This window comes from Hypanus sabinus, chromosome 6, assembly GCF_030144855.1.
Source record: "Hypanus sabinus isolate sHypSab1 chromosome 6, sHypSab1.hap1, whole genome shotgun sequence".
NCBI lineage: Eukaryota > Metazoa > Chordata > Chondrichthyes > Myliobatiformes > Dasyatidae > Hypanus > Hypanus sabinus.
Window position 1 is genome coordinate 64,923,378 of NC_082711.1, and position 27,129 is coordinate 64,950,506.

The following is a 27,129-nucleotide window of genomic DNA, read 5'->3' on the forward strand; positions in this document are numbered from 1 at the left end:
GGGAGAAGGGCAGTGTGGTGGTATAGAGTCAAAGGCCATTCTCAAAATATGGGACAACATTCAGTATAGCGATGTGCAAAAACGTCTTCATTCTGAGGGTGGTAAATCTGTGGTAGTTTTGACTACTGAAAGCTGTTGCAGTCAAGCTACCAAATATACTAAAGAGCAGCAACAGGCATCAAGGGTTATCAAGAGAGAGCAGGAATAATGTACAGCCACAAAGGATCAACCTTGATTGTTTTGAAAGGCGAGCTTATTCCACCTGGTATTAGTCTGTTTCTGTCCAAAATTTGTATAGACCGTTAGACGTAGGAGCAAAATTAGGCCACTTGGCCCATTGGGTCTTCTCTGCTATCCAATCATGGTTCATCCATTATTCCTCTCCTCAGCCACATTCTCCAGCCTTCTTCCCATAACCTTTGATGCTGTGGTCAAACAAGAACCTATCAATCTTCACCTTAAGTACACCCAATGACCTGGCCTCCACAGCTGCCTGTGGTAACAAATTCCACAAATGCAACACCAGAACTGGCTTCAGTAGATAGTGTTTGAGCTGTGCCTAGCCATACAGTCATGAGTTAGAGAGGGTGGAACAGTGAGCTGGGCAAGCATCCTTGAGGTGCACTGGTGTTGATTGTCAGTGAGGGGGAGATGTTACTTACAATCTGCCTTTACTGGGATCTCCCAGTGTGTAAATCAATGATCCCATTGCAGAGGGAGGTACAGAGGCCCAGGTTTTGGAACTTGCTAAGCAGAACTGAGGGCATGATTGTGTAGCAAGCTGAGCTGTAACCAATACACAGCAGCCTGACATAGGTGTTGCTATTGTCCAGCCGCCCAAGGCCAAGTAGAGAGCCAGTGAGATTGCATCCGCTGTAGACCTACTGTGGTGATAGGTTAATTTCAGTGGCTTCAGGTTGTTGCTTAGGTAGGAATTGATTCTGGCTATGACCAATCTCCAACCACTTCCTCACAGTAGATGTGAGTTCAACTGGGAGATTGTCATTCAGACAACTCACCCAACTCTTCTTGGGCACTGATATGATTGTTGCCCTTTTGAAGCAGGTGGGAACTTCTGACTGCAGCAGTGAGAGATTTAAGATATCCTTGAACACTCTTGCCAGTTGGGTGGCACAGGGTTTCAATGCCCTACAAGGTGAACCATCAGGGCTTGATGCCTTGCGAGGGTTCACCATCCTGAAAGATGGTCTCATGTCAGCACCAAGACAATGATCAGAGGGTCACCTGATGCTGCAGGGATTCGCAGGGTGTGGTTTTATTCTCCCTTTCAAAACGTGCATAAAAGGCATTCAGCTCATCTGGGAGTGAAGCATCACAGCCATTCATGATGTTAGGTTTCACATTGTAGGAAGTAATGGCCTGTAAATCCTGCCAGAGCTAACATGCACCCAATTCCATCTCTAACTTCAATCAACATTGCTTTTACTCTTAAAATAGCCTTCCTCAGGGCATAAGTGGATTTGTAGTATAGTTCTGGATCATCAGTATTGAATGCTACAGATTGAGCCCCTAACAAACTACGAACCTCCTGGTTCATTCACACTTTTGGATTGGCTATGTCTGGTATGTTCTCAAATGCACACTCTTCCACACAGGTCATGATGGAGTTAGTTACAGCTGTGGCGTGTTCATTCTGATTCGAAGATGAGTCCCTGAATATTGTCCAGCCTATGGACTCACAGCAGTCCTGTAAGCACTCCTCCACCTCCCGTGACTATACCTTCTTGGTCCTCACCACTGGTGCTACAATATTTAGTCTCTGCCTATATGCAGGGAGTAGTCAGTTGATCATACTTTCCAAAGTGTGGGCATGGGATGGCATGGTAAGTATTCTTGATGGTGGTGTAACTGTGGTCAAGTGTGATGGCTCCTCTGGTTCCACAGGTGATATGTTAGTGGTAGCTGCTCAGAGACTTCTTCAAGATGGCCTGGTTAAAATTCCCCACAATGACAGGGAAAGCATTTAGGTGTGTTGTTTCATGGCTGCTGATTACGTTGCTCAGCTACTCCAGTGCCTGCCTGACATTGGCCTGAGGTAGAATGTACACCACTACCAAGATGATGGCAGAAAACTCCCTCAGCAGATAAAATGGGACAACATTTGACCACCTGATATTCCAGGTCAGTGGAGCAGTACTGAGACAGAATCTCCAAGTCTGTGCACCTTGATGAGTTAATCATAAAGCATACTCCACTTCCTCTACTTTTAAAAGACCAAGCTGTCCTGTCTTTGCAGAGAATGGTGAAGCCATTGGGCTGCATCACTGTGACTGAAATGGCAGGCGTGAGCCATGTTTCTGTGAAACAAGGTGCACAGCAGTCTCTGACGTCCCTCTGTTAATGCAACATTGCATTGAAGACTTCACTTTTATTTTCCACAGACTGTACGTTTGTCAGCAGTATAGTCAGACTTCTACATTTCAATCCTATCTGTAGAGTGGCTTGTCTTCCATACTTCTGTTTTCTTAAAGGGGGAACCGCACTTGCAACCCAAGCCTGCAGTCTGGGATCTGCCAATATCTCTAGATTTGAGTATCTACGGATTTTTTTAAATGTCTTAAAATGATGTTGCTTACTGAAGTACCCATGGCTGTGACTGAATTTCTGCTCTAGTAAGTCCTCTGATGATTCCCACTGGAGCTGCAGGCAATGAGTCGCCCCTTATCAGAGCAATCTTGAACAGGTTTTCACTCACATTCTTAAGAACCATTTCATTGCTACACGGCAATAACCCATGATTGATCTGAATGAGATAGCTGATCTGTGTACCAATACCATGAGATTACTTCTCATTCTTCAGGCCAACATGTTAATATATCAGACATACTCTGCCTAGTCTTCCCATTGTAATATAATAGTTTATTCAATACCTAATTCAAGACTGGGTTAGATAAGGGAGAGGAATAGTTTTCTACAAACTAGCAGGCACAGTTTAGCCCACTGCACCTGGTTGATAAGAGATTCAATCAAAACTTAGTTGATAAGATAAATATTTTGTTGCTCAACTGCAAAGACTTCTAAATACATTAGATTAATACGTTTGGACAATTTCAAACCAGCACTCTTCAAGTATAGACTCGCACATTAAACTACTCATAATGTGGAATTAAATTAGTAGCTTCAGTCAAGGAGGCCATAAAGATGACTGATATACATAGGAAGTAGTCCTCTGAGAATAAATGATACTCTAGTCGGCTATCTTATAGGTCGAGAGACTGTTACTGAAACTAACATAAACTAAATTTCTTACAATAATCCACCACCGTGATATACATAAAATGCAGTAACAATAAAATGTAGTTTTCATATATTTCCTCACCTGACTGCAAAGCACCTAAATCAACAAATCAAAATTTATAAAATTCTGGAAAAAAGACATGAAAAATAACTAAATTTGATCCAAAAATCTATTATTAATTAGAATCAACTTACACAAACAAATCAATAACATCTTTCACATGAGAATTATAGCACACGACAACACAGGAACAAACTGTTCTGCCAGTGAAGTCTGTGTTATTGTTTATCTCCATGACTCATCCAATCTTACTCCCACCCCCATATGCATTAAAAATACCAAGTTGAAAATCCATTGTCAAAGAAACTGTTCTATACTAAAAGTTTTTGCATAGATTCAGCTTTAACAATAGCTTGAAAAATGATTGACTGACTTACTTCCTCCAATACAACACTCACTGAACGTCAAACATAGGCAATAAACACTTAGCAGCATTTTAAAGTTAATTTCTGTCAACTTGTTCCATTACCTTTGACATTTGCTCTTATAATAACTGTACTTAATTTTAACTGACTCTTGAGGATATGTGCTAAATCAGCAATGTAACCAGAAACTGTTCAACAAAAAACAGTGGAACAGTAGATAAACCCCTACCTAGTTGATAGACACCCACCTCCTGAACAGCATCTTTGGGGATAGTAGTGCAATCAAAATCCACAGACATTTGAGCTTTAGCTGAATTACCAGAAATGTAATTGAAGCCAGAACTCCTTCAAAGTTTCTGGAAGTGAGGTGAAGTTAGAAACAGAGTCTAGAGAGTATCCTACCTGCAGGAGCACTGAACTCGATAATTTAATGAGCGTAGGATGTCAAAGGGGTTATGGTTGATTGCTTCATAAATGCAGTTAAGTTCTGCATTTAGTTTTCAACTTAACCCTACAGTTTCATTGACAGAGACTGCAGGTGGGACGGAAGGATGGGGAAAGGAGTAAGGGGTGGAGAGTAAGAGTGAGATTTAGGAAGGGGAGTTTGGAAGACATTTCTGGTTCTACCTTAAGGAATAAATACAGGCAATGTCTCTGAATTTTCATTTCAGAAACTGTTATTCCACCATATCTTCTTCACAGCCTACTTCTTCATAAATGGAACTGCATTTAATTCTCTTCTGTTGTCTATAAATATACAGTATACACTTTAAATGTGGATTCTTTTCCACTCTTCAACATTCAATAACAGCTATCTAGTATTTATATCAGGTATATTCTATATAGCAATTAATTATCCCATTCAAAACCCCAATATTTGGACTAATACCAAAATAATATATGGTTAAATTTTGAGAGACCTTTATCAGAAATATTTCTATTCTTAACCAATTAGCATTTAGCTACAATATATTTACCACCTGCAAGTTCATCTTAGGATGTGAATTATAGATTGATGTAAAGCTTCAGTTTGCCTTTCAGAAACTATTATAAATTGTTGTAACACCTTCTCTGACAAGTAATCCCAGCAGCAATGAGCTAAACTATTCTCTAAGGAACCCACATATTGACAGATTTTATTGCAAAGCAAGCCTCATACTACCAGCTATTTTTAATTGTATAGACTTAGCGTTTCTTCAGATCTGTTAGCTCAGCAAAGTTTGTTTCAAAACAGAAATGCAAAATCTCATGGTTTAATAGTTTAAAGTGATTTTACCAAAATACTTAAAACTTAATGTGCAATGGTATGCTATTTCAACAGAGACATTAGTTGTTTTGAAACAACTTGGCTATCACCAGTCTGAAAACGGTGCAGTCGTAAGTTAGATCGGCAACAACAATTGTGACTCTTGAACCTTTGCTCTTTGTAGCTGATATATAGTGTAATTAACAATTTTCAATTAACGTTCTTTCTTACTTTAAATTCCTTGATGTCAGCGTAGATACTTGTGGGATGGATTTCATTTTCACCATTTGGTCTTGAATCTGTGACAATTTCTATCACCTGGTCTAAGGCCAACCTCATACGATGAAAGACACCTCCCTTGTTTATTCGTGCTGATTCACAATCTGGATGCCGAAGACAAGTCTACAAAATATAACATTATATCAGAATCAAATACTCATACAGGCATCCTGAGAATTCCATGCGGTCTAGATTTCTGGATTATCGGTTCCATTGTATACTTACAGCTACTTTGAATCTTTTACTTGTTATTATAGAATTTGATCATGCTCATGTCATCTTTAAATGTCAGTGTACTTTTGTTTAAATATTTTAGATTTCTTTCATGTTTTCCTTTGTGATGTATTCATGGTAATTTCCCAATGTATGCATAAACTCTTGAAATCTTTTTATAATCCCAGCAAATTAAGTATCATAATTCTCCTTTAAATGGGGCTAAGTAATTCCATTATTTAATTCAATGAAAATGTGCAAAATATCATTCCTGCTTGCTATATCATTTGATGCAGTAAAGGAAATTCCATAGTAACTACACTATAATTATTAAACATGCAAGGTATTGCATAAGGTTGTTTAAATAATTCCTTACAAAGACATCTTAGTTTTAAACGTAGAATATTTGTAGATTGAAAGTTCTTTCAACTAAACACATTCAGGTGTATGGGCACACAAGAAATACGTATTCTTGATTTCTTATTGTATTCCTTATAAGGGTTCCATTCAAGAAGATATATCAAAGCCATGTAGATACTTATGGAGAGTGAACAAAAACTGAAATATCCTTTGTTAGTTTTTGTCCAGCACAAGTCTAACTCCCAAAGCACTTGAGCTCAGATAATATGCTGCAGTCTTCACTTGTCTTGGACTTCCTGCTTTTCTGTTCAAAGCTCATGAACCAAAGCGGCAACTTAGTACAAATACATGCACAGCCGAATGCTCTAAAAGATCTTAGGTAGTGATGGGAAAGGACTCAAATTTAACATCCTGAATAAGTAGAAGGCTGTTTTCAATTGGGCATAAGTGGACCGGGAGCAGCTATGGGCAGGTATGTCCACATGACTAGGGAGTGTCAGGTATAGTGAGTAATGATGGTCAATGTGTTCCTGTAATAGTAAAGAAAATGGTAGCAAATGCAAGGAACACTGCTTTTCAAAGGTCTGGATAAAAGAATAGTTGTTTGCAGATTTAGAGAACTGAAAACGGGAGCAACCCTAAAGAACATGTAGGGAGTTCTTTAGAAAAAAAGTTATGAGGAAGGTTATGGCACAAATTATTAGTGATGTGCAAGATGAAGCAAAATCCCAAAGCACATGATAAGTATACTTAGGGCAAGATGGTGACCAGGGAAGAATAGAGCCCTTTTCAAACCAAGGTAGCTATCTGTGTCAAGCTGGAAGACAGAGGTGAAGTCTGAAATGAAAATATCATCTCAGGTGAAGGACACTGTAGTTGGAGAATTCAGACGGGAAACAAGTGGAATTCTAGAACAAATTATTATTGAAAAGGAGATGGTATTAGCTGCTTTAGTGGGCTTAAAGGAGGATAAATGTTGCAGGCCTGCTGAGATGTTTTCCAGGATGCTATGGGATACATTTTCTCAGGAGAAACTTGTTGAGGCTCTTACTGAAATGTTCAAAATGTTGAAAGCTACCACATGTGCTTTCATTTGTCAGCAAGGACAGCAATGATAAACCAGATTATTACATTACATCAGTGATAGGAAAATCATTGGAAAAACTACTGAATGACCTGTACTTGGAAAAGGAGGGATTAATCAAGAATATTTAGCATAATTTTATTAAAGAGGTATCCTATCTGACAAATTGGATTGGACATTTTGATAAGGAAACTGAGGGGAGTGTGTTTGATAGACTTCAACCAAGATTTTTCACAGAGCCCCATATGGAAGACTGGTCCAAAAACTCATGAGATCCAGGTTAATTTTGCAAACAGTTCCAAAAATTGCCTTCATGATTGGAGGAATAGGACAAAGATCAAAGGTCTGTTTTGGTATTTGGAAATCTGGGACACGAGTTACTGAAGGAATTGGTGGTGGGACGCTTGCTGTTTGTTATATGCATGAATTATCTTAATCTAAGAGGTTTGATTGGATGGGTGGTCCTCCACTAGTTAAGGTCAACCATGGATGTTGCATCCTAGCTGTCTACATTCAGTTGAGGCAAGGCAGTACGCAAACCAGGGCAGTAATCTCAGAGCAGTACAGCGCAAAGGCATAAAATTACTATACATTACAAAATATAGAAATAGTATGATTAACTGGAATAACAACATTCAGAAATCTGATGGTGAAGGGGAAGAAACTGTTCCAGCATTATTAACGGTAGGTCTTCAGGCTCCTGCACCTTTCCCGTAATAGTGGTAATGAGAAAAAAGGATGTCCAGACCTTGGTGATGGAGGCACCACTTCTTGAAGATGTCCTCCGTAGTGGGAGAGGTTTGTGTTATGATGGAGCTGGTTACAACCCTCTGCAGCCCCTTGTGCTCCTGTGCTTCAACATGAGATGGTGATGCAACCCATCAAAATGCTCTCCACCATATATCTATAGAAATTTGCAAGAGCCTTTGGTGACGTACCAAATCTCTTCTAATGAAATATAGCCATGAGCTTGCCTTCTTCATAATGGCATCAAATTTTTGGATCCAAATCAAATCTTCTAAGATGGTGCTTGAGCTGTGCTTTGCACAGTCATGAATGTAGAGAGAGTAGAGCAGTGGGCTAAGCACACATCCTTGAGGTGTGCCTGTACTGATTGTCATTGAGGAGCTGGTGTTATTACTGATCTGTACTGATGTTGGCTTCCTGATGAGGAAGTCAAGGATCCAGTTGCAGAGTGACATACAGAGGTCCAGGTTTAAAAGCTTGGTGATTAATAATGCAGGGTTGAACGCCAAGCTTTAATTGGTAAGCAACAGACTGACATATGCCTTGCTGTTGTCTAGGTGCTCCAAAGCCAAGTGGGAAGCCAGTGAGATTGTGTCTGCTATTGATCTACTGTTGTAGTAGTCAAATAGCAATGAACCCAAATCCTTGTTCAAGTAGAGAGAGTTCTATGGCTGCCTCGGAATCTGGTCATTGATTGCAGAAAAGGGGGCGGTGCAAATGCTACTGCCTGCATCAACTATGCTGAGGTTGAGACTTTTCAGAACTTCAGATTCTGAGGAGTGAATATCATCAACAGTCTGTGCTAGTACAATCACGTAACACCACAGCTAGGAAAGTTCAACAATGCCTCTACATCCTCAAGATGCTAAAGAAACTTGGTACGTCCACTTTGGCCTTCACTAATTTTTATCCATGCATCACAGAAAGCATCCAATCTAAATACATCATGGTTTGGTACGGCAACTGCTCTGCCCATGACTGCAAGAAATTGCAGCGCACCATGCACATGATCAGCATTTCATGGAAACCAGCCTCCTCTCCCTGGACTCTGTCTACACTACTTGCTGCCTCAGTAAAGCAGCCAGCAAAATAGAATCTCACCCACTCCAGATATTCTTCTTTCTCCCCCTCCCATTGAGCAGATGGTACAAAAGCTGAAAGCACTTACCATCAGACTCAAGGACAGCCTCTATCCACACTGTGACATGATTTCTGAATAGATTTCTTGTACAATAAAACACACTTTTAACTTATGACCTTACACTATTGTTTAGCCGCATTGCATTTTCTCTGTAACTATTACATTTCACTCTGCACCTTGTTAGTGATTCCCCCTAACAATGCTGTTTTGAAATGAATTGCTCTGAACAAACAGAATGCAAGACACATTTTTCTACTGTATCTCGGTACATGTGACGATAATAACCCAATTCACAGAGCATTTCTGAAAGAGGAGGATGAGCAACCTGATGTCATGTTTCATATTGGCATCAAAGGAAGGCAGGAAGAGGCATGAAGTCCAGAAAATTTAGGGAGCGAGGGAGAAGGTTGAAAGGCAGAATTTCTAGTGTTGTCACCTGTGCATAAATAGAAGATAGTGCAGTTGAATGTATGCCTAAGAACTAGTGTTGGGAGTAAGAAATCTGACTAAATGGGAATTCTTTCAGGGAAGTTGGGAACTACACAAAGAGTCTGGGTTGCACCCATGATTGAAGGTGAGCAATATTCTCACATCGGGTAGTTAGTGCTGCTTGGGTATCTTTAAACTAGTGTGGACAAGGTGGATATGAGCTAAAGTTCAGCAGGCGGAGTGACTGAAGGGTTGAGGTCAAGACAAGTTAAGACTAGATGGGAAAAACAAGCAGGACTAATGCAAGGCAAATGAACCTGGAGCCTGGAATAGTACATGGGACCGTGATATCGGACTGCAAATGTTGGACTCTGATTCAGATTTATTTATCACATGTGCATCAAAACGTACTGTGAAATGTGTTGTTTGTGGATTCAGAATTGGGTTGCCTGCAGAAGGCAGAGGTTCATGGTGGAGGGTGTACATTCAGATTGGAGGGTTGTGACTAGTGGTGTCCTACAAGAATTAGTTCTGGGACCTCTACTTTTCGTGATTTTTATTAATGACCTAGATGTGGGGGTAGAAGGGTGGGTTGGCAAATTTGCAGACGACACAAAGGTTGGTGGTCTTGTGGATAGTGTAGAGGATTGTCAAAGATTGCAGAGAGACATTGATAGGATGCAGAAGTGGACTGAGAAATGGCAAATGGAGTTCAACCCAGAGAAGTGTTAGGTGGTACAATTTAGAAGGACACCAAAGCAGAGTACAAAGTAAACGGCAGTATACTTGGTAGTGTGGAGGAGCAGAGGGATCTGGGGGTATATGTCCACAGATTCCTGAAAGTTGTCTCACAGGTAGATAGGGTAGTTAAGAAAGCTTATGGGGTGTTAGCTTTCATAAGTCAAGGGATAGAGTTTAAGAGTCGCGAGCTAATGATGTAGCTCTATAAAACTCCGGTTCGGCCACACTTGGAGTACTGTGTCCAGTTCTGGTTGCCTCACTGTAGGAAGGATGTGGAAGCATTGGAAAGTTTACAGAGGAGATTTACCGGGATGCTGCCTGGTTTAGAGAGTATGCATTACGATCAGAGATTAAGGGAGCTAGAGTTTTACTCTCTGGAGAAAAGGAGGATGAGAAGAGACATGATAGAGTTATACAAGATATTAAGAGGAATAGACAGAGTGGACAGCCAGTGCCTCTTCCCCAGGGCACCACTGCTCAGTAAAAGAGGACATGGCCTTAAGGTAAGGAGAGGGAAGTTCAAGGGAGATATTAGAAGAAGGCTGTTTACTCAGAGAGTGGTTGGTGCATAGAATGTACTGCCTGAGTCAGTGGTGGAGGCAGATACACTAGTGAAATTTAAGAGACTACTAGACAGGTATAAGGAGGAATTTAAGGTGGGGGGTTATATGGGAGGCAGGGTTTAAGGGTCGGCACAACATTGTGGGCTGAAGGGCCTGTACTGTTCTATGTTGTGTTAACAGACTGTACATCCATGTGCTAGTGGCAGCCCGTAAGTGTTGCCACAAGTTCCAGAGCCAACATAACAGAACCACAATATTCCACAGAACAACACGAGCAGGAAAAAACAAAACATGACATCAAGTGTAAAACAAGATTCCCACCCATCCCTGCCACCCACTCACTCACACACCCAATCCCAGAAATGGCTGCCCCTGGGAGCAACAAACTCAACAAATCCTGCAGATGCTGGAAATCCAAAGCAAGTCACACAGAATGTTGGAGGAACTCAGCAGTTCAGGCAGCACCTACAGAGATGAACATACAGTCGACGTTTTGGACTGAGGCATCGACGGTTTATCCATCTCCGTAAATGCTGCCTGAACTGCTGAGTTCCTCCAGCATTTTTTGTACCTTGCTTTGGAGCAACAAACATTCTGCTGAATGAACTCAGAATTTAGGACTCTTGGTGCAGGGCTTCAACACGATATGTCAGCAGTCCCATTCCTCCCACAGAGCCGCTTGGCCTGCTGAGGTCCTCCAGCAGATGGTTTGCCGCTTGGAGTGAAGAGCAGGGCAGGAAGGTCCAAGTTCCTTTCTTTCTTTTCACTCTAAGATTACAGATGGTTTAGACATGACAGAGAGGGATGTAAAAGAAGTGGGGTGTTGCACTACTAATCGTGGAGAATGTCACTGTGGCACTCGTAGAGGACATCTCCGAGGGCTCACCGAGTGGGGATACTTATGGAGCTCAGGAATACGAAATATGATGGGGTCATATTGTAAGTTTTCTGTTATGGATAAGGATAAGACTGGTCCTCAGGTGAAAGTGTTAAAATGAGGGAAGGCTAATTACAACAGCAGTAGGCAGAAGTTGAAGAAACTAGATTAGGAGAGGCTGCTTGAGAGTAAATCGACATCTGACATGACAGCAGGTTGGGGTTGAAGAGCAGAGCACTTGTCAGGATGACAGAAGGATGGCATGGTTCAGGAACCTTAGATGACAAGCCATATTGTAATTTTAGTGAAGGAAAGTGTATGTAGGAAATCCAACAGGAATTCCTTAATCAAGGAATTAGGAGGACTTAAAGAGACAATGAACTGTCCTTGGCGAGAAGGATTGTGGAGAATCCCATGACAGCTTATGCATCTAAAGCAAGAGGGCAGCAAGGGAAGTGGTAGGTCCATTCCAGGACAAGGAAGGGAATTCATGTATGGGTTCAGAGGAAGTGGATAGGTCCACATTAGGTACTTTGCATTGTTATTCACCTGCAGGGACATGGATGATGGTGAGATCAAAGAGTATTTGTTATTCCAGGACATGTTGATATTAAGGAAGAGATGGTGTTGAGTTTCTGGATATATATTAAGGTGGATAAGCCCAAGAGCCTAATAGGATTTATCTCAGGATACTGAAGAAAGGGAGGTTGCTGTGGCCTTGACAGAGATCATTGTATCCTCTTCATGTATTCTTCTTTTGATTAGGATGGGCAACAGAAACACACCAGGCACTTATTGGTAAGTGATCCTTATATTAGGGTAGAGAAATTACTGAAGATTCATAGGATAGGATTCAATTGCATTTGGAAAAAAAACATAGACATATTAGCAACAATCAGTATGGCTGTGTGAGGGGGAGTTTTGTCTCACAATTTTGAGTGTTGAGAGGAAGTCACGAAGATGATTCATGAAGACAGGATAGTGGATCTTTTTTACATGGACTTTACTTGTAGATTTCCGTACATAAAGCAAAGTCAGGCATTTTGTGTTCAATGTACTCCAAAACCTAAACACAAAAGTGTACTAAAACTCTTCATGCAATTATGTGTTCATGTCAGACCAGCCTCTTAAAGTGAAACCCCAACTCAATGTTGGTGGTTCTAAATTATGTACATTTCTCCCAATAATGTTACTTTCACAGGCACCCCCACCCCCTTACAAATTGACATGCTGATGGTCAGGTTCTGATGCCAGGGGCATGGCAGTGAAATATTCCAAATCTTGGTGGATATTAAGGCAAACTACTGAAATATATAAAAATACGCTAAGGTTTACTACTCTTATCTATGACTAAAGATTTTTCTCCCCATTCCAATACACAAAACAGGCCATCGTAAGGGGATATTGGTGTGCGTTATGGTGGATGAAAACAAACAAGGTGAACTGTAGGTCAACAGGGGCCCAAGAGTGCTGTGTGCTATTGAGATGTAGGAATAGATGAAAAGGAATTGAATTTGCCCAGGAAGCTAGAGCGCTGTTGTCACAACCTTGCACTCAGTATCAGTAAGACCAAATAATTGATTATTGACTTCAGGAAGGGGAGGTTGAAGGAACATATACCAGTCCTCATCGAGGTAACAACAGTGGAAAGGGTGAGCATTTTCAATTCCCTGCATGTTAACATCTCTTAAAAACTATCCTGGATTTAACATATTGAAGCAATTACAAAGAAGGTACAACAGTGGATGTATTTCATTAGGAGTTTGAGGAGATTTGGTATGGTACCAAAGACTAGCAAATTTCTACAGATTTACTGTGGAGAGTATTCTAATGGATTGCAACACCATCAGGTATGGAGGGGCCACTGCACAGGATCTGAAAAAAAACCACAGGAAGTTGCAAACTCAGCTAGCTTCATCATGGGCACAAACTCCCCCAGCATCGAGGACATCTTGAAAAGGCAATGCCTCAGAAAGGAGGCATCCATTGTTAAGGACCCCCAGCACCTAGGACATCCACTCTTCTCATTGTTACCATCAAGGAGGAGGTACAGGAGCTGAAGACACACACTCAACATTTTAGGAACAGCTTCTCCCACTCTGTGAGATTTCTGAATAGACAATAAATGCATGAACAGTACCTCAATATTTTTTTTTGCTCTTTTAGTACTACCTACTTAAGTTACTATATAGATATAGATTTTTATATATATATATATACACACACACACACACAAACACACACACATTATATAAATATTTATAAACATAACAAGTATATAAATATGAATGCAATGGCATATGCTTATGATATGCATATTCTGATTCTGGGGTAGCGTTTAATCAATCATTATGGAACCTCAAATGGTAGGATCCTTAGCAACAGTTACATACAGAACCATCTTGGAGAAGAAGTCCATAGTTCCCCGAAAGTCGCAACACAAGTGGAAAGGATAGTAAAGCCACTACAGCTTGCTTGCCTTAATTAGCATTAGGTAGGCTGTTTGGAGCACAGTGTGCAGTTCCGGCTGCCTCATTACAGGAGGGGTGTGGAGGCTTTGGAGAGGGAGCAGATGAAGTTCACCAGGATACTGCATGGATTGAAGTGTATTAGCTATCAGGAGACATTGGACAACCTTGGATTGCTTTTGCTGGGGCATCAAAGGCTGAGGAGGGGCCTGATAAAAGAATTGTATAGTAAATTAATGGAGTCATCAACACCATAGGCATTCAGAGTCTTCTTCCCAGGATGGGAATGTCACATTTAGATGGTATAGAGTTAAGGTGAGGAGAGGGGAAAGTTTAAAGGAGATTTACAGGATATGGTGTTGTTCTACACAAACAGTGGTAGGTGCCTGGAAGGAGCTGCCACAGGAGATGATTAAAGTAAATATGACAAGAAGATTTCAACAATACTACATTGGACACCAGGCTCAACATCTGTGTGGCATGATGCCAGAAAAGGGCCTCTCCTCTCAGCTGGGAGTCAGTCTTGTGGTGGATGGCCATGCCTGACAAGAAACAATGTGGCAACCAGCCAGCCCAGAGTCAGCAGAAAATCTGCCCCATTAATATTTTTGCAGAACTAATAGTGATCAGTGGCTTAGCTATGTGGTTTTAACACCTCAAACCTTTCCATGCGTATGAAACAACAGGGAAATGAGTTGGGGGCACTGGAATCACCCAAGGATGCCCATTCGCTGGTTTTAGTTTTGTCCACAGTCCTTCCTCGGTTTGAGCGTGCTGGCATTGCTGCAAAATTTTGAGAATGGTAGTCATGAACTGGTCATATACTGCTCCACAAAATGACTAGCATTAGTGCAATAACTTCTAGACTAACAAACTGCTTGGATCTTAGCCAATTAGCCTTACGGAGGAATTGTAACAGCTGTCAGGTCAGCATTTTGTGTAGTTCTTTTGTGGAGAAAATATTACAAATCCAGAATTCCTAATGTCTGATTTAGTCTAATGGAAGACAAATTGAAGCAAGTCATCTTTCCAGAAGAACAGGATCTGAGGTAATTGGAGAAATTATTTTTCTAATGATTGGCAACTTTTAATTAACTTTTTTTAGGTTAATGGGGTAAATTAGATTTTTTTTTACCTCCTTCAGTATAAATGAATGGGATTAGTGCAGGTGGGAAAACACCAGCATGTATGTAATGGGCTGAAGGGTCTGTTCATGTGTTCATTCAATAACTCTATGGGCTAGCAGGAATGAAGATAGATCAACCCAAGGTTTGTATTTATATTACATTCTTCGGGGCCTTTTAAAGTGGGTGCCATGGGAGCTTAGCACTACAACATTATTAGACCTCGAAGGCCACAGAGTTTGGAAATAGACTCCAGTGTCTAAGAAGTTTGTACGTCTCCCACAGTCCAAAGACGTATTGGTTAATAGGTTAAATGGTCATTGTAAACTGTTCTGTGATTAGGCTAGGTTTAAATTGATGGTTTGCTGGGTATTGTAGCTCAGTGGGCTGGAAGAGCCTGTTCAATGATGTATCTCCAAATAAATAAATATTCCAAGGCACTTCGTAGCTTCAGTGTTTACAGTTGTAATGCAGCCAATTTGTACACAGCTTGCTTCCACAAACAATGTTATAATAACCATATGATCTGCATTTTCTTGATGAAATTGCAGATTCTTAGTTGACTTAAATCCAAAGCACACAGAAATCCAGCATAGCATCTCATTCAGAAAAGGCACTTCGAATCATGTAACATTCCCCCGGCATTGCAATGGGCAGTCATTCCAAATTTTGTCCTCAAAATCACACTCTTCCTGCATTCCTGCAAGGCGACTTACAAGGAATTTGTATGGTCTTGTGTTGATACTGGCAGTTAAGGCCATAACAAAAGAATACAAATTCACAAGGAATGAAGTGTAGCAGAATAAGGATGGGAGTAAAAGCAAAATAAATCAAGAACAAGATTGACAACAGCTGAAAAGATAATGGAACCTAGGAAAGGATTTCACATTATCAACAGTGGAGCCTTGTCTGAATTAGTGTTATAAACTGCAGCGTCAGCAATAGTGAACTACAGTTTGAAACACATTTTGAAGCAATTATTCGGATACTAAATGATAAGAGAGACGAGAACCAACTGAAAATTTGAGAGGTACTTAGATAAATGTGTTAACTCCTTCACAACATAAACACAAACGCAAAAGACAGACTGCATGCTATTTGCTTGAAATTTTAAATAATATGATTGTTAACTATACAGCAGAGTTTTTCAGTGAACTCTGTGGCTTAACTTAGATCTAGAATAGGATACTAAGAAGGAACTTAGACATCAGCTTGACAATTCGTGATTTTACAAACACCTTATTAGATACAGATGATACAGTAAAGCTGTGAGTTGACAACTTCTGAGCAGAGCTCAGAACCATTCACATTGGAAATATATTGTCACAAGGCTAGAATCCCTCAGCAGGGAAAATACAATGAATATTATATTGTGATTAATATCCCTTAGGAATATTGCTCTGGTAAGTCCTTTGGTGACAGAGTGAAGATTTGCTGCAAAGACTCCAGAACTCATTCGTGATTTTCCTTGAGCTCTGAAGTTCAGGTGGGGAAAAAAAATCATACATCATGTACAAGATCCTATGGCTGGCACCAAAAAGTTTAAATCACCCTCTGCCCAAGATTATCTTCTATGTATTATTGAATTTTCTATCAACTCACACAATAATTCCACTTCCCCAGATTAAGAGTCTCCGTAACAGTTGGGGGATTGTTCCTGTCGTCTCTGAAAGGGTGACGGCTAAAAACTGAGTTTTGGAAGTCACGTAAGAGATATTTGGATTCAGCTGGAATTAAAATTCTCCAAAATAAGATTCTAAATATTTTCAACAGTGCAGCGTCATGATCTTGGAGTCAGTAAGAAAACCCTCCATTTCTGGATTGTCCATGATTATACTAAAACAAGTGACAACTCCGAGTCAATAACTGCACAATCTTTTGTGGTGCATATGACAGTAAAATAATGAGAATGAAGATAATTCATAACAGCATAATAGGAGCAGGAGTAGGCCATCCGGCCCTTCAAGCCTGCTCCACCAGTCAATAAGATCATGGCTGATCTGGCCGTGGACTCAGCTCCACCTACCTGTCTTTTCCCCATAACCCTTAATTCCCCTGGCTGCAAAAATCTATCATAAATATATCCAACCCACTTCCTTCACTTAAGCATCTCTAACTAACAATTAATTTCCTAAAATGATTTTACTTACTAATGAATTAAAATGTAAATGCTTTAGATAAGTGAGTGTTTGCCTCAGTGAGAGGAAGTGTATTCATAACCAGGTTTTTGCACATCAGGCAAGTGTTGTCCCTCAATGAAAATTCAAGTGTAAAGCAAATCAGCCAACGCTTTTCATTTTGTTGTTTCTTCCTAATGACTTTAGTATATTTATTTCAACAAGTCCCTTCCATTACTTCATATTTTTCTAGAGGTTTACACTGAAGACAAACATGTGTATCAGACCATTTATTTGTTTCTAGCAACTAAAATAAAGCATTTCAGTGTTTTGTAATCTATCACTCTAATTTTATTTATCAGATTACCCTGGATTATACATACTCTTTTTTTGTTTATTCACTCACATTTTTTGGACAATACTAGCAAGGCTGTGATTTACTACCCATCTCAAAGCTATATTACTATATTAGTCTAATATTACTTTACACTCCTCAGTATTAAGATTTTGTGGTTTCCTGATATTAACATATTGTTTTCAAAGTTCAAGGTTTTAAGTGAATTTTATTATCAAAGTATATATACATCACCATATACAACCCTGAGATTCTTTTTTTTTATGGGCATATCCAGCAAATCTATAGAACAGTAATTATAACAGGTTCAGTGAAAGAACAACCAGAATGTAGAAGACAATATATAAATAATTAGCAATAAATAGTGAAAACATGAGATAATGAGATAAAGAGTCTTTAAAGTGAGATCATTGGTCATAGGAACATTTCAATGATGGACCAAGTTAGTGTTGTTACCTTTGTTGAGGGGTAGTAACTGTTCTTGAACCTGGTGGTGGGGATCCCTGATGATGGATGCTGATTTCCAACAACAGCATTTCATGTAGGTAGGCTCAATGGTTGAGAAGGCTTTACCCATGATGTACTGGGCCGAACCCACTACCTTTTGTAGGATTCTCAATTCAAAGACATTGGTGTTTCCATACCAGGCCAATAAATATAATCTCCACATAATCTAATTATCTGAAATATCATTTTTTAATATATGCCAATTTTAAAAATATTTTAGGAAATATAAAGATTTAGCCTGACAAGGCTTTCCCGACCTGCTAACCCTTCAACTCATTTCCTCTGGTAACACTCTAGAATCAAAATGACATCAAAACAAAAGTCACAGCCTCAGTTTCCTTTTATCACAACCTTGTAGCATTGACGAATTCTACTGGACCCCAACGACCAGCTATACTTATCATGAACAGCAGAGGTCCTGGTAACAAATTGTAAAATACCCATCTGGTAACATCCCATCAACTTCAGATATCAGCAACTACACTTGGAACGATTTGTCAGTTTACAGACTTCACCATTATTCTTCAGGTTTAGAACCATAGAACCACAGAACACTACAGCACAGTACAGGCCCTTCAGCCCTCCATGTTGTGTCGACCCATATAATCCTTTAAAAAACGTACTAAACCCACACTACCCCATAACCCTCAATTTTTCTTTCATCCATGTGCCTGTCCAAGAGGCTCTTAAATACTCCTAATGTTTTAGCCTCCACCACCATCCCTGGCAAGTCATTCCAGGCACTCACAACCCTTTGTGTAAAACAACTTACCCCTGATGTCTCCCCTAAACTTCCCTCCCTTAATTTTGTACATATGCCTTCTGGTGCTTGCTATTGGTGCCCTGGGAAACAGGTACTGACTATCCACCCCATCTATGCCTCTCATAATCTTGTAGACCTCTATCAAGTCCCCTCTCATTCTTCTACGCTCCAAAGAGAAAAGTCCCAGCTCTGCTAACCTTGCTTCATATGACTTGTTCTCCAAACCAGGCAACATCCTGGTAAATCTCCTCTGCACCCTCTCCATAGCTTCCACATCCTTCCTATAATGCAGTGACCAGAACTGAACACAATACTCTAAGTGCGGTCTCACAAGAGATTTGTGGAATTGCAACATGACCTCTCTTCTCTTGAACTCAATCACCCTGTTAATGAAGCCTAGCATCCCATAGGCCTTCTTAACTACCCTATCAACCTGTGCAGTGACCTTAAGGGATGTACGGATTTGAACCTCAAGGTCCCTTTGTTCATTCACATTTGTTTCTTGAACTTCTCAGAGAAATAGAGAGACATTTTCCAGACCCAGATTTTTTTTCTTTCCCCCTTTTCTTCACCATCCTAGAGTTAATTATGTAACTAGTTTGGGAATAATATGCACTAGGTTAGGAAAGCATTCATGGACCTGATGCTGTTCTTTTTTACCTCACAGAGGCAGAAATAGTCCTCTCCATTCTGTCTATGATGCCAGGCTGAACAATTAGTCATGAGTCCTCATCTGTCAGAAACTTTGACTGGCTACCCACCTGCTGACTGATCTTAGAGGAATAGACTTTTTCATGTCTTTTAATCAACATAAAAAAGTTCCTCAGCAGAGATCAAAAACATTTTCCAACATAATGTTGGCAGAAGACTTTCTGAACAAACCAGACAAACTAGCAAATCAATTATTTAGTTACTGTGGAGAAGCTAATGCTGATTACCATATCACCTATTGCTTGTGATGCCTTTTCCCTTGAAAGAAAGTGGACTGCTTCCTGAAACACAGATCTTAAAAGTACACTAAGCAGTTAATATCACTTACTTTTCTTGATTCTCATTTCCATACTGATTTGAAAACTTTTTATGGAATCTTTCATTTACTTTCATTGAATCAGCATACATTCAGGAAACTCTGCCCGCACCCCACCAAAGATAGGGTTCCTCTGGTTCTCACCTACTACCCCATCAGTCTCTGCATCCAGCACATAATTCTCCGAAACTTCCGCCATCTCCAACGGGATCCCACCACCAAGCACATCTTTCTGTTCCCCTCCCCCCCACACTTCCTGCTTTCTGCAGGGATTGCTACCTATGTGACCCCCTTGTCCATTAATCCCTCCACACTGAACTCTATCCTGGCACTTATCCTTGCAAGCGGAACAAGTGCTACACCTGTCCCTATACCTCCTCTCTCACTACTACTCAGGGCCCCAAACAGTCCTTCCAGGTGAGGTGACACTTCACCTGTGAGTCTGTTGGGGTTACATACTGTGTTTGGTGCTCCCTGTGTGGCCTCCTGTATATTGATGAGGTCTGATGTAGATTGGGAGACCGCTTCGCTGAGCACCTACGCTCCGTCTGCCAGAACAAGCGGGATCTCCCAGCGGCCACCCATTTTAATTCCACTTCCCATTCCGACAGTCAGTCCATGGCCTCCTCTACTGCCGCGATGAGGCCACATTCAGGCTGGAGGAACAACACCTTATATTCCATCTGGGTAGCCTCCAACCTTATGGCATGAACATTGATTTCTCAAACACGCGGTAATGCCCCCCCCCCCTTTACCATTCCCCATCCCCTTTTCCCTCTCTCACCTTATCTCCTTGCCTGCCCATCACTTCTCTCCGGTGCTCCTCCCCCTTTTCTTTCTTCCATAACCTTCTGCCCTCACCTATCAGATTCCCCCTTCTCCAACCATTCACCAATCAACTTTCTAGCTCTTTACTTCACCCTTTCCTCCCTCATAGTTTCACCTATCACATTGTACTTCGCTCCCCCCTACTCCCACCTTCTAACTCTGACTCCTCATCTTTTTCTCACTAGTCCTGATGAAGGGGCTCGGCCCAAAATATCGACTGTACTCTTTTCCACAGATGCTGCCTGGCCTGCTGAGAAATGTGTGTTGCGTAGATTTCCAGCATCTGCAGATTTTCTCATTTGTGATTTTACATTCACGAAAGGTATATTCTTTCCAAATGACAAATTTCTTTGGCCATTGAGGTCTTGTTCTTAACCACTATCATTTATACCTAAGTTGCATTTAATTAATTTCCATCTTCTCAGATAACTGTCAAAATGCACTCATTTTCATGTAGCTTTTAGCTTCCAGCAAAACTTGACAACTTTATTTTCTAATTTTTAATAGCAAAGCTTTTAAATTTCTTGCTCAAACTGGGTCAACACAAATGATGAGCATAATTCTACTACTATATTGTAGCGGTGTGCTACAAACAGCGCTAAAATTACGACACGGAGTCGGTAACTGCAGTCGAAGGAAAAACTTTATTCGAAAACTTCAGCCTCACTTTTAAGCCTCTGTCAACCGGCCCCCCATGGCGAAGAGGCTCCAAAGCTCTGTGCTCGCAAACCCCCGTAGGCTATCTAATTGTGAGTCGGTTCGCATACGCTAGGAAATGAGCCGCCACATAACCCCCCCCCAGAACCGGCGATACACCCCCCAATGTCCACAGCCTGGGCCAGAACCTGCTTGGGAGGTCGGCCTCTGCGCCGAGGCGCCGGAAACTCGGCCGGTTGCGCCAGGTCCACATGGGCCGGCTTGAGGCGGTCCACCGTGAAAACCTCCTCCTTCCCCCCAACGTCCAGCACGAACGTGGACCCGTTGTTCCGGAGCACCGTAAACGGCCCCTCGTATGGCCGCTGCAGCGGTGGCCGATGCCCGCCCCTTCATACAAACACAAACTTACAGTTCCGTAGGTCTTTGGGTACGCAGGTCGGGTGCCGCCCATGCTGTGAAGTGGGTATGGGGGCCAGGTTACCGAGCTTCTCGTGAAGTCTGCCCAGTACTGCAGCGGGTTCTTCCTCTTGCCCCCTCGGGGCTGGTAGGAACTCCCCGGGGACGGCCAGGGGCGCGCCGTATACCAACTCGGCCGACGAGGCGTGCAGGTCGTCCTTGGGCGCTGTGCGGATGCCGAGAAGGACCCAGGGAAGCTCGTCCGCCCAGTTGGCTCCTCGCAGGCGGGCCATGAGGGCCGACTTCAGGTGACGGTGGAAACGCTCCACTAGCCCGTTCGACTGTGGGTGGTAGGCAGTGGTGTGGTGCAGCTGAGTCCCCAAAAGGCTGGCCATAGCTGACCACAGGCTGGAGGTGAACTGGGCGCCTCTGTCGGAGGTAATGTGGGCTGGTACACCAAAGCGGGATATCCAGGTGGCGATCAGGGCTCGGGCGCAAGATTCGGAGGTGGTGTCGGTGAGCGGGACCGCCTCTGGCCATCTTGTGAACCGGTCCACGATAGTCAGGAGGTAACGCGCTCCGCGCGACACTGGCAGGGGGCCCACGATATCCACATGAATGTGGTCGAAACGCCGGTGGGCGGGATGGAACTGCTGCGGTGGGGCTTTGGTGTGCCGCTGAACCTTGGCCGTCTGGCAGTGCATGCACGTCCTGGCCCATTCACTGACCTGTTTGCGGAGTCCGTGCCAAACGAACCTGCTGGAAACCATCCGGACAGTTGTCCGGATGGAGGGATGCGCCAAGTTATGAATGGAGTCGAAAACACGTCGCCGCCAGGCTGCGGGGACGACCGGACGGGGCTGGTTGGTGGCGACGTCACAGAGTAGGGTCCTCTCACCTGGGCCCACGGGGAAGTCCTGGAGCTGCAAACCAGAGACTGCAGTCCTGTAACTCGGAATCTCCTCATCTACCTGCTGTGCCTCTGCCAGTGCCTCAAAGTCTACCCCTTGGGAAAGGGCATGAACGGTAGGGCGAGAGAGCGCATCCGCCACGACATTGTCCTTACCCGAGACGTGCCGGACATCCGTTGTGTATTCAGAGATGTAGGACAGGTGGCGTTGCTGGCGGGATGACCAGGGGTCGGATGCTTTCGTAAACGCAAAGGTAAGCGGTTTGTGGTCCGTGAACGCGGTGAAGGGCCGACCTTCTAGGAAGTACCTGAAATGCCGGATTGCCAGGTAGAGCGCCAACAGTTCCCGGTCAAAAGCACTGTACTTGAGCTCGGGTGGCCGCAGGTGTTTGCTGAAAAACGCCAGGGGTTGCCAGCGACCTGCGATGAGCTGCTCCAGCACCCCACCGACTGCCGTGTTTGATGCGTCCACTGTGAGGGCGGTAGGGGTGTCCATTCTGGGATGTACTAGCATTGCGGCGTCAGCCAAAGCTTCCTTCGTTTGAACGAAAGCGGCGGCGGACTCCTCGTCCCAGGTAATGTCCTTGCTCGGACCCGACATCAGGGCGAACAGGGGGCGCATGATCCGGGCAGCTGAAGGGAGGAAGCGGCGGTAGAAATTGACCATACCTACGAATTCCTGAAGGCCTTTGACCGTGGTGGGTCGGGGGAAGTGGCGGACCGCATCTACCTTAGCGGGCAGAGGGGTTGCCCCGTCTTTAGTAATCCTGTGGCCCAGGAAGTCAATGGTATCAAGTCCGAACTGGCATTTGGCAGGGTTGATTGTAAGACCGTACTCACTCAGTCGGGCGCAGAGTTGACGGAGGTGGGACAGATGCTCCTGACGACTGCCGCTGGCTATGAGGATGTCATCCAAATAGATGAACGCGAAGTCCAGGTCCCGTCCCACCGCGTCCATTAACCGCTGGAACGTCTGTGCGGCATTCTTCAGGCCGAACGGCATGCGGAGGAACTCGAAGAGGCCAAACGGGGTGATGAGAGCCGTCTTGGGGACGTCGTCAGGATGCATCGGGATTTGATGGTACCCTCGGACAAGGTCGACCTTGGAGAAGATCCGGGCGCCGTGCAGGTTTGCCGCAAAGTCCTGAATGTGCGGCACAGGGTAGCGGTCCGGTGTGGTAGCCTCGTTCAGCCTGCGGTAGTCGCCGCACGGTCTCCAGCCCCCCGTCACTTTGGGCACCATGTGCAGGGGGGAAGCCCAGGGGCTGTCGGACCGCCGGATGATCCCCAATTCCTCCATTCTCTGGAACTCCTCCTTCGTCAGTCGGAGCTTGTCCGGGGGAAGCCGCCGAGCACGGGCATGGAGGGGTGGTCCCTGTGTCGGGATGTGGTGCTGTACGCCGTGCCTGGGCATGGCTGCTGTGAACTGCGGTGCCAGAACCGATGGGAACTCCGCCAGGACCCTGGTGAAGTCGTTGTCGGACAGCGTGATGGAGCCGAGGTGAGGGGCTGGCAACTGGGCCGCGCCCAGGGAGAACGTCTGAAAGGTCTCGGCGTGTACCAGTCTCTTCCTGGGCAGGTCAACCAGCAGGCTGTGAGCTCGCAAAAAATCCGCACCCAGAAGCGGTTGGGCTACGGCGGCCAGTGTGAAGTCCCACGTGAACTGGCTGGGGCCGAACTGTAGCTGCACCTGACGGGTGCCATAGGTCCTTACTGTGCTGCCACTCACGGCCCTCAGGGGGGGACCCGGTGCCCTGCTGCGAGTGTCGTAACTTGTCGGAGGTAAAACGCTGACCTCAGCCCCAGTATCGACCAAAAAGCGGCGTCCCGACCTGCTATCCCACACATACAGGAGGCTATCCCGATGGCCAGCCGCCGTAGCCATCAGCGGCGGCTGGCCCTGGCGTTTCCCGGGAACTTGCAGGGCGGGCGGCAACGGCGGGCTTCTGCGCCCCACCGCTGGTGGTAGAAGCACCAGTGGTCATTGGGCCGGGGGTTAGTGGGCTCTGCGGCCGGGCCTGGACTGGTTTGCTGCCGGGAGCGTGGCTGGGTGATCTGTGCGATGGACGCCCCGCTCACCTTTTTGGCGTTCCACAGCAAGTCCGCCCGGGCTGCCACCTTCCGGGGGTCACTGAAATCTGCGTCGGACAGCAGCAGGCGTATGTCCTCGGGCAGCTGCTCCAGGAATGCCTGCTCAAACATGAGGCCTGTGTGTCCCTCGGCCAGAGACAACATCTCGTTCATTAAAGCCGATGGAGGTCTGTCGCCCAAGCCATCCAGGTGCAGTAAACGGGCAGCCCGCTCGCGCCGTGAGAGTCCGAAAATCCTGAGGAGCAGGGCTTTGAATTCCGTGTACTTGCCGTCTGCCGGGGGCGACTGTACGAACTCCGCGACCTGGGCAGCTGTGTCCTGGTCGAGGGAGCCCACCACGTAGTAGTAGCGGGTGTCTTCTGAGGTGATCCGGCGAACGTGGAATTGGGCTTCGGCTTGCTGGAACCATAGGTCCGGGCGCTGTGTCCAGAAACCCGGCAGTGTCAACGAAACCGCATGAACAGAGGCGGCGTCGGTCATTTCTGGTCCAAAAATCGTTTGGACCGTCGGGGTCACCAATTGTAGCGGTGTGCTACAAACAGCGCTAAAATTACGACACGGAGTCGGTAACTGCAGTCGAAGGAAAAACTTTATTCGAAAACTTCAGCCTCACTTTTAAGCCTCTGTCAACCGGCCCCCCATGGCGAAGAGGCTCCAAAGCTCTGTGCTCGCAAACCCCCGTAGGCTATCTAATTGTGAGTCGGTTCGCATACGCTAGGAAATGAGCCGCCACAATATTACGATTTACATTTCAAATAATTTAGATCTACATCACAGAATTTACATTTCAAAAGCATACTAGAGGAACCATAAATTTATGCAGAACAATTTAACATACACATCATCTTCAATAAGAGTAAATCAGATCGACTCCTGGAGCTTTCCAGGAAGTAACGGTGAACAGATTGCAATTCAAGATGATCTTGGAATCAGGATGAGAACATGGGAGTGAGGTTGTGGTCCAACCTGGCCTCACAGTGAGTGGCAAAACTAGATCTCTGCCAGAACTAAGTCTGTACGAAGAGGATTTAAGGGACTGGAGATGAGAACCCTATCAGAAACACTCCCTTGGGATGAAAATGTGAGACAATTTTAAGACTAGAGAGATACTTCAAAAAAAGTATGGTTGAAAAGAAATGCAATAACAGGTAAGTTATGCTGAATGAAGAACAAAATTGGATAATCGGAAAAATAGGACATTAGAAGTGCAGATTTAGGTGAATGTGGGAAGCTTCCACCCTTACTCCTGCCAGCAGGAGCAACACAGAAGATGGAAATGGAAGCCGGGGGGAAGACTGAATCAAGGATGTCAAAATAGACAGACCTATCGCGTTGAAATGATGGGAAGAATAAAACAATGTGGGGATCACAAGGTCTTCAGCTGTTGTGAAATTGGAGAAGGGAATTTACGTAGAGTCGGAGATGAAGAAATGGAGATGCAATGGGAGTTGGAGTTGAGAAAGCATATAGAGTCACTCATTGTAGCTGGTGATAAAGTAAAGAAGTGAGAACATCTTGCCTTGAGATACGGAGAAAAGAACCAAGTGAAAAAGATGGTCTCTGCTAGGTGGAGAGCCTTTGTTTGGGGAAGCTGTTCAATCAAGGTCATAACAACAATGAAACCAGTCTAATTAAATTAAAGGGTGACAAAACGGAATTCCATCGAATGATACAGTTGGTAGTTGATCTAATAGAATCCACTGGTTGGCACAAGTTGGGTTAAAATATACAAGGGTGAGATTAGCACGATTAAACCATTGCTGGCAATCTGATTGAGAAGGTGAGCCATATGTGGTGTTGATAATAAATGCTGCTATAAACTATTCAGATGCCAGAAGCAAGATCAATCAGTGTTCAAGGTCGGGGGAACAGGATTACTGAGTTCAGGTGGAGGAAACTGGAAGACATGAACCAGTCCGCATCGGAGATCAATGCTGGAGGGGGTCAGCAACTTTAATTTCCTCAGCGTTATTATTTCAAAAGACCTGTCCTAGGCTCAGAACAGATGCAATTACGAAGAAAGCACTATAACACTTCTCCTTCCTTAGAGGATTGTGAAGATTCAGCATGACATTTGAAACCTTGGCAAACTTCTATAGATGTGTAGTGGAGAGTATACTACCTGGTTGCATCAATGCCTGGTATGGAAAGACCAATGTCCTTGAACAGAAAATCCGATATAAAGTAGTGGATATGATCCAGTCTATCATGGGTGAAGTCCCTCCCCACCATTGAGTACATCTACATGCAGTGTTGTCGCAGGAAAGCAGCCTCCATCATCAAGGACACCCATCATCCAGGACATGGTCTTTTCCCACTGCTATCAGGAAGAAGGTACAGGAGCCTCTTGACTCACACCACCAAGGTTCAGGAACAGTTATTATTCCTCAACCATCGGGCTCTTGAGCAAGAGAAGATAACTTTATTCAACTTCACTTGCCCCATCACTGAACTGTTCCCACAATCTATGGACTCACTTTCAAGGACTCTTCATCTCATGTTCTTGATATTAATGAATGAAT

General features: G+C 43.8%; 1 protein-coding gene across 2 annotated transcripts in view; it reads right to left on the reverse strand.

Moving 5' to 3' along the window:
• Nucleotides 1-27,129, reverse strand: part of ctnnal1 (catenin (cadherin-associated protein), alpha-like 1) — a 285,354-nt gene that overhangs the window by 57,085 nt on the left and 201,140 nt on the right. For both annotated transcript variants that reach the window (XM_059972319.1, XM_059972320.1), the window contains exon 6: nt 5,162-5,332. In XM_059972319.1, the coding sequence (XP_059828302.1) occupies nt 5,162-5,332 (171 nt within the window). The remainder of the gene's footprint in view (nt 1-5,161; nt 5,333-27,129) is intronic.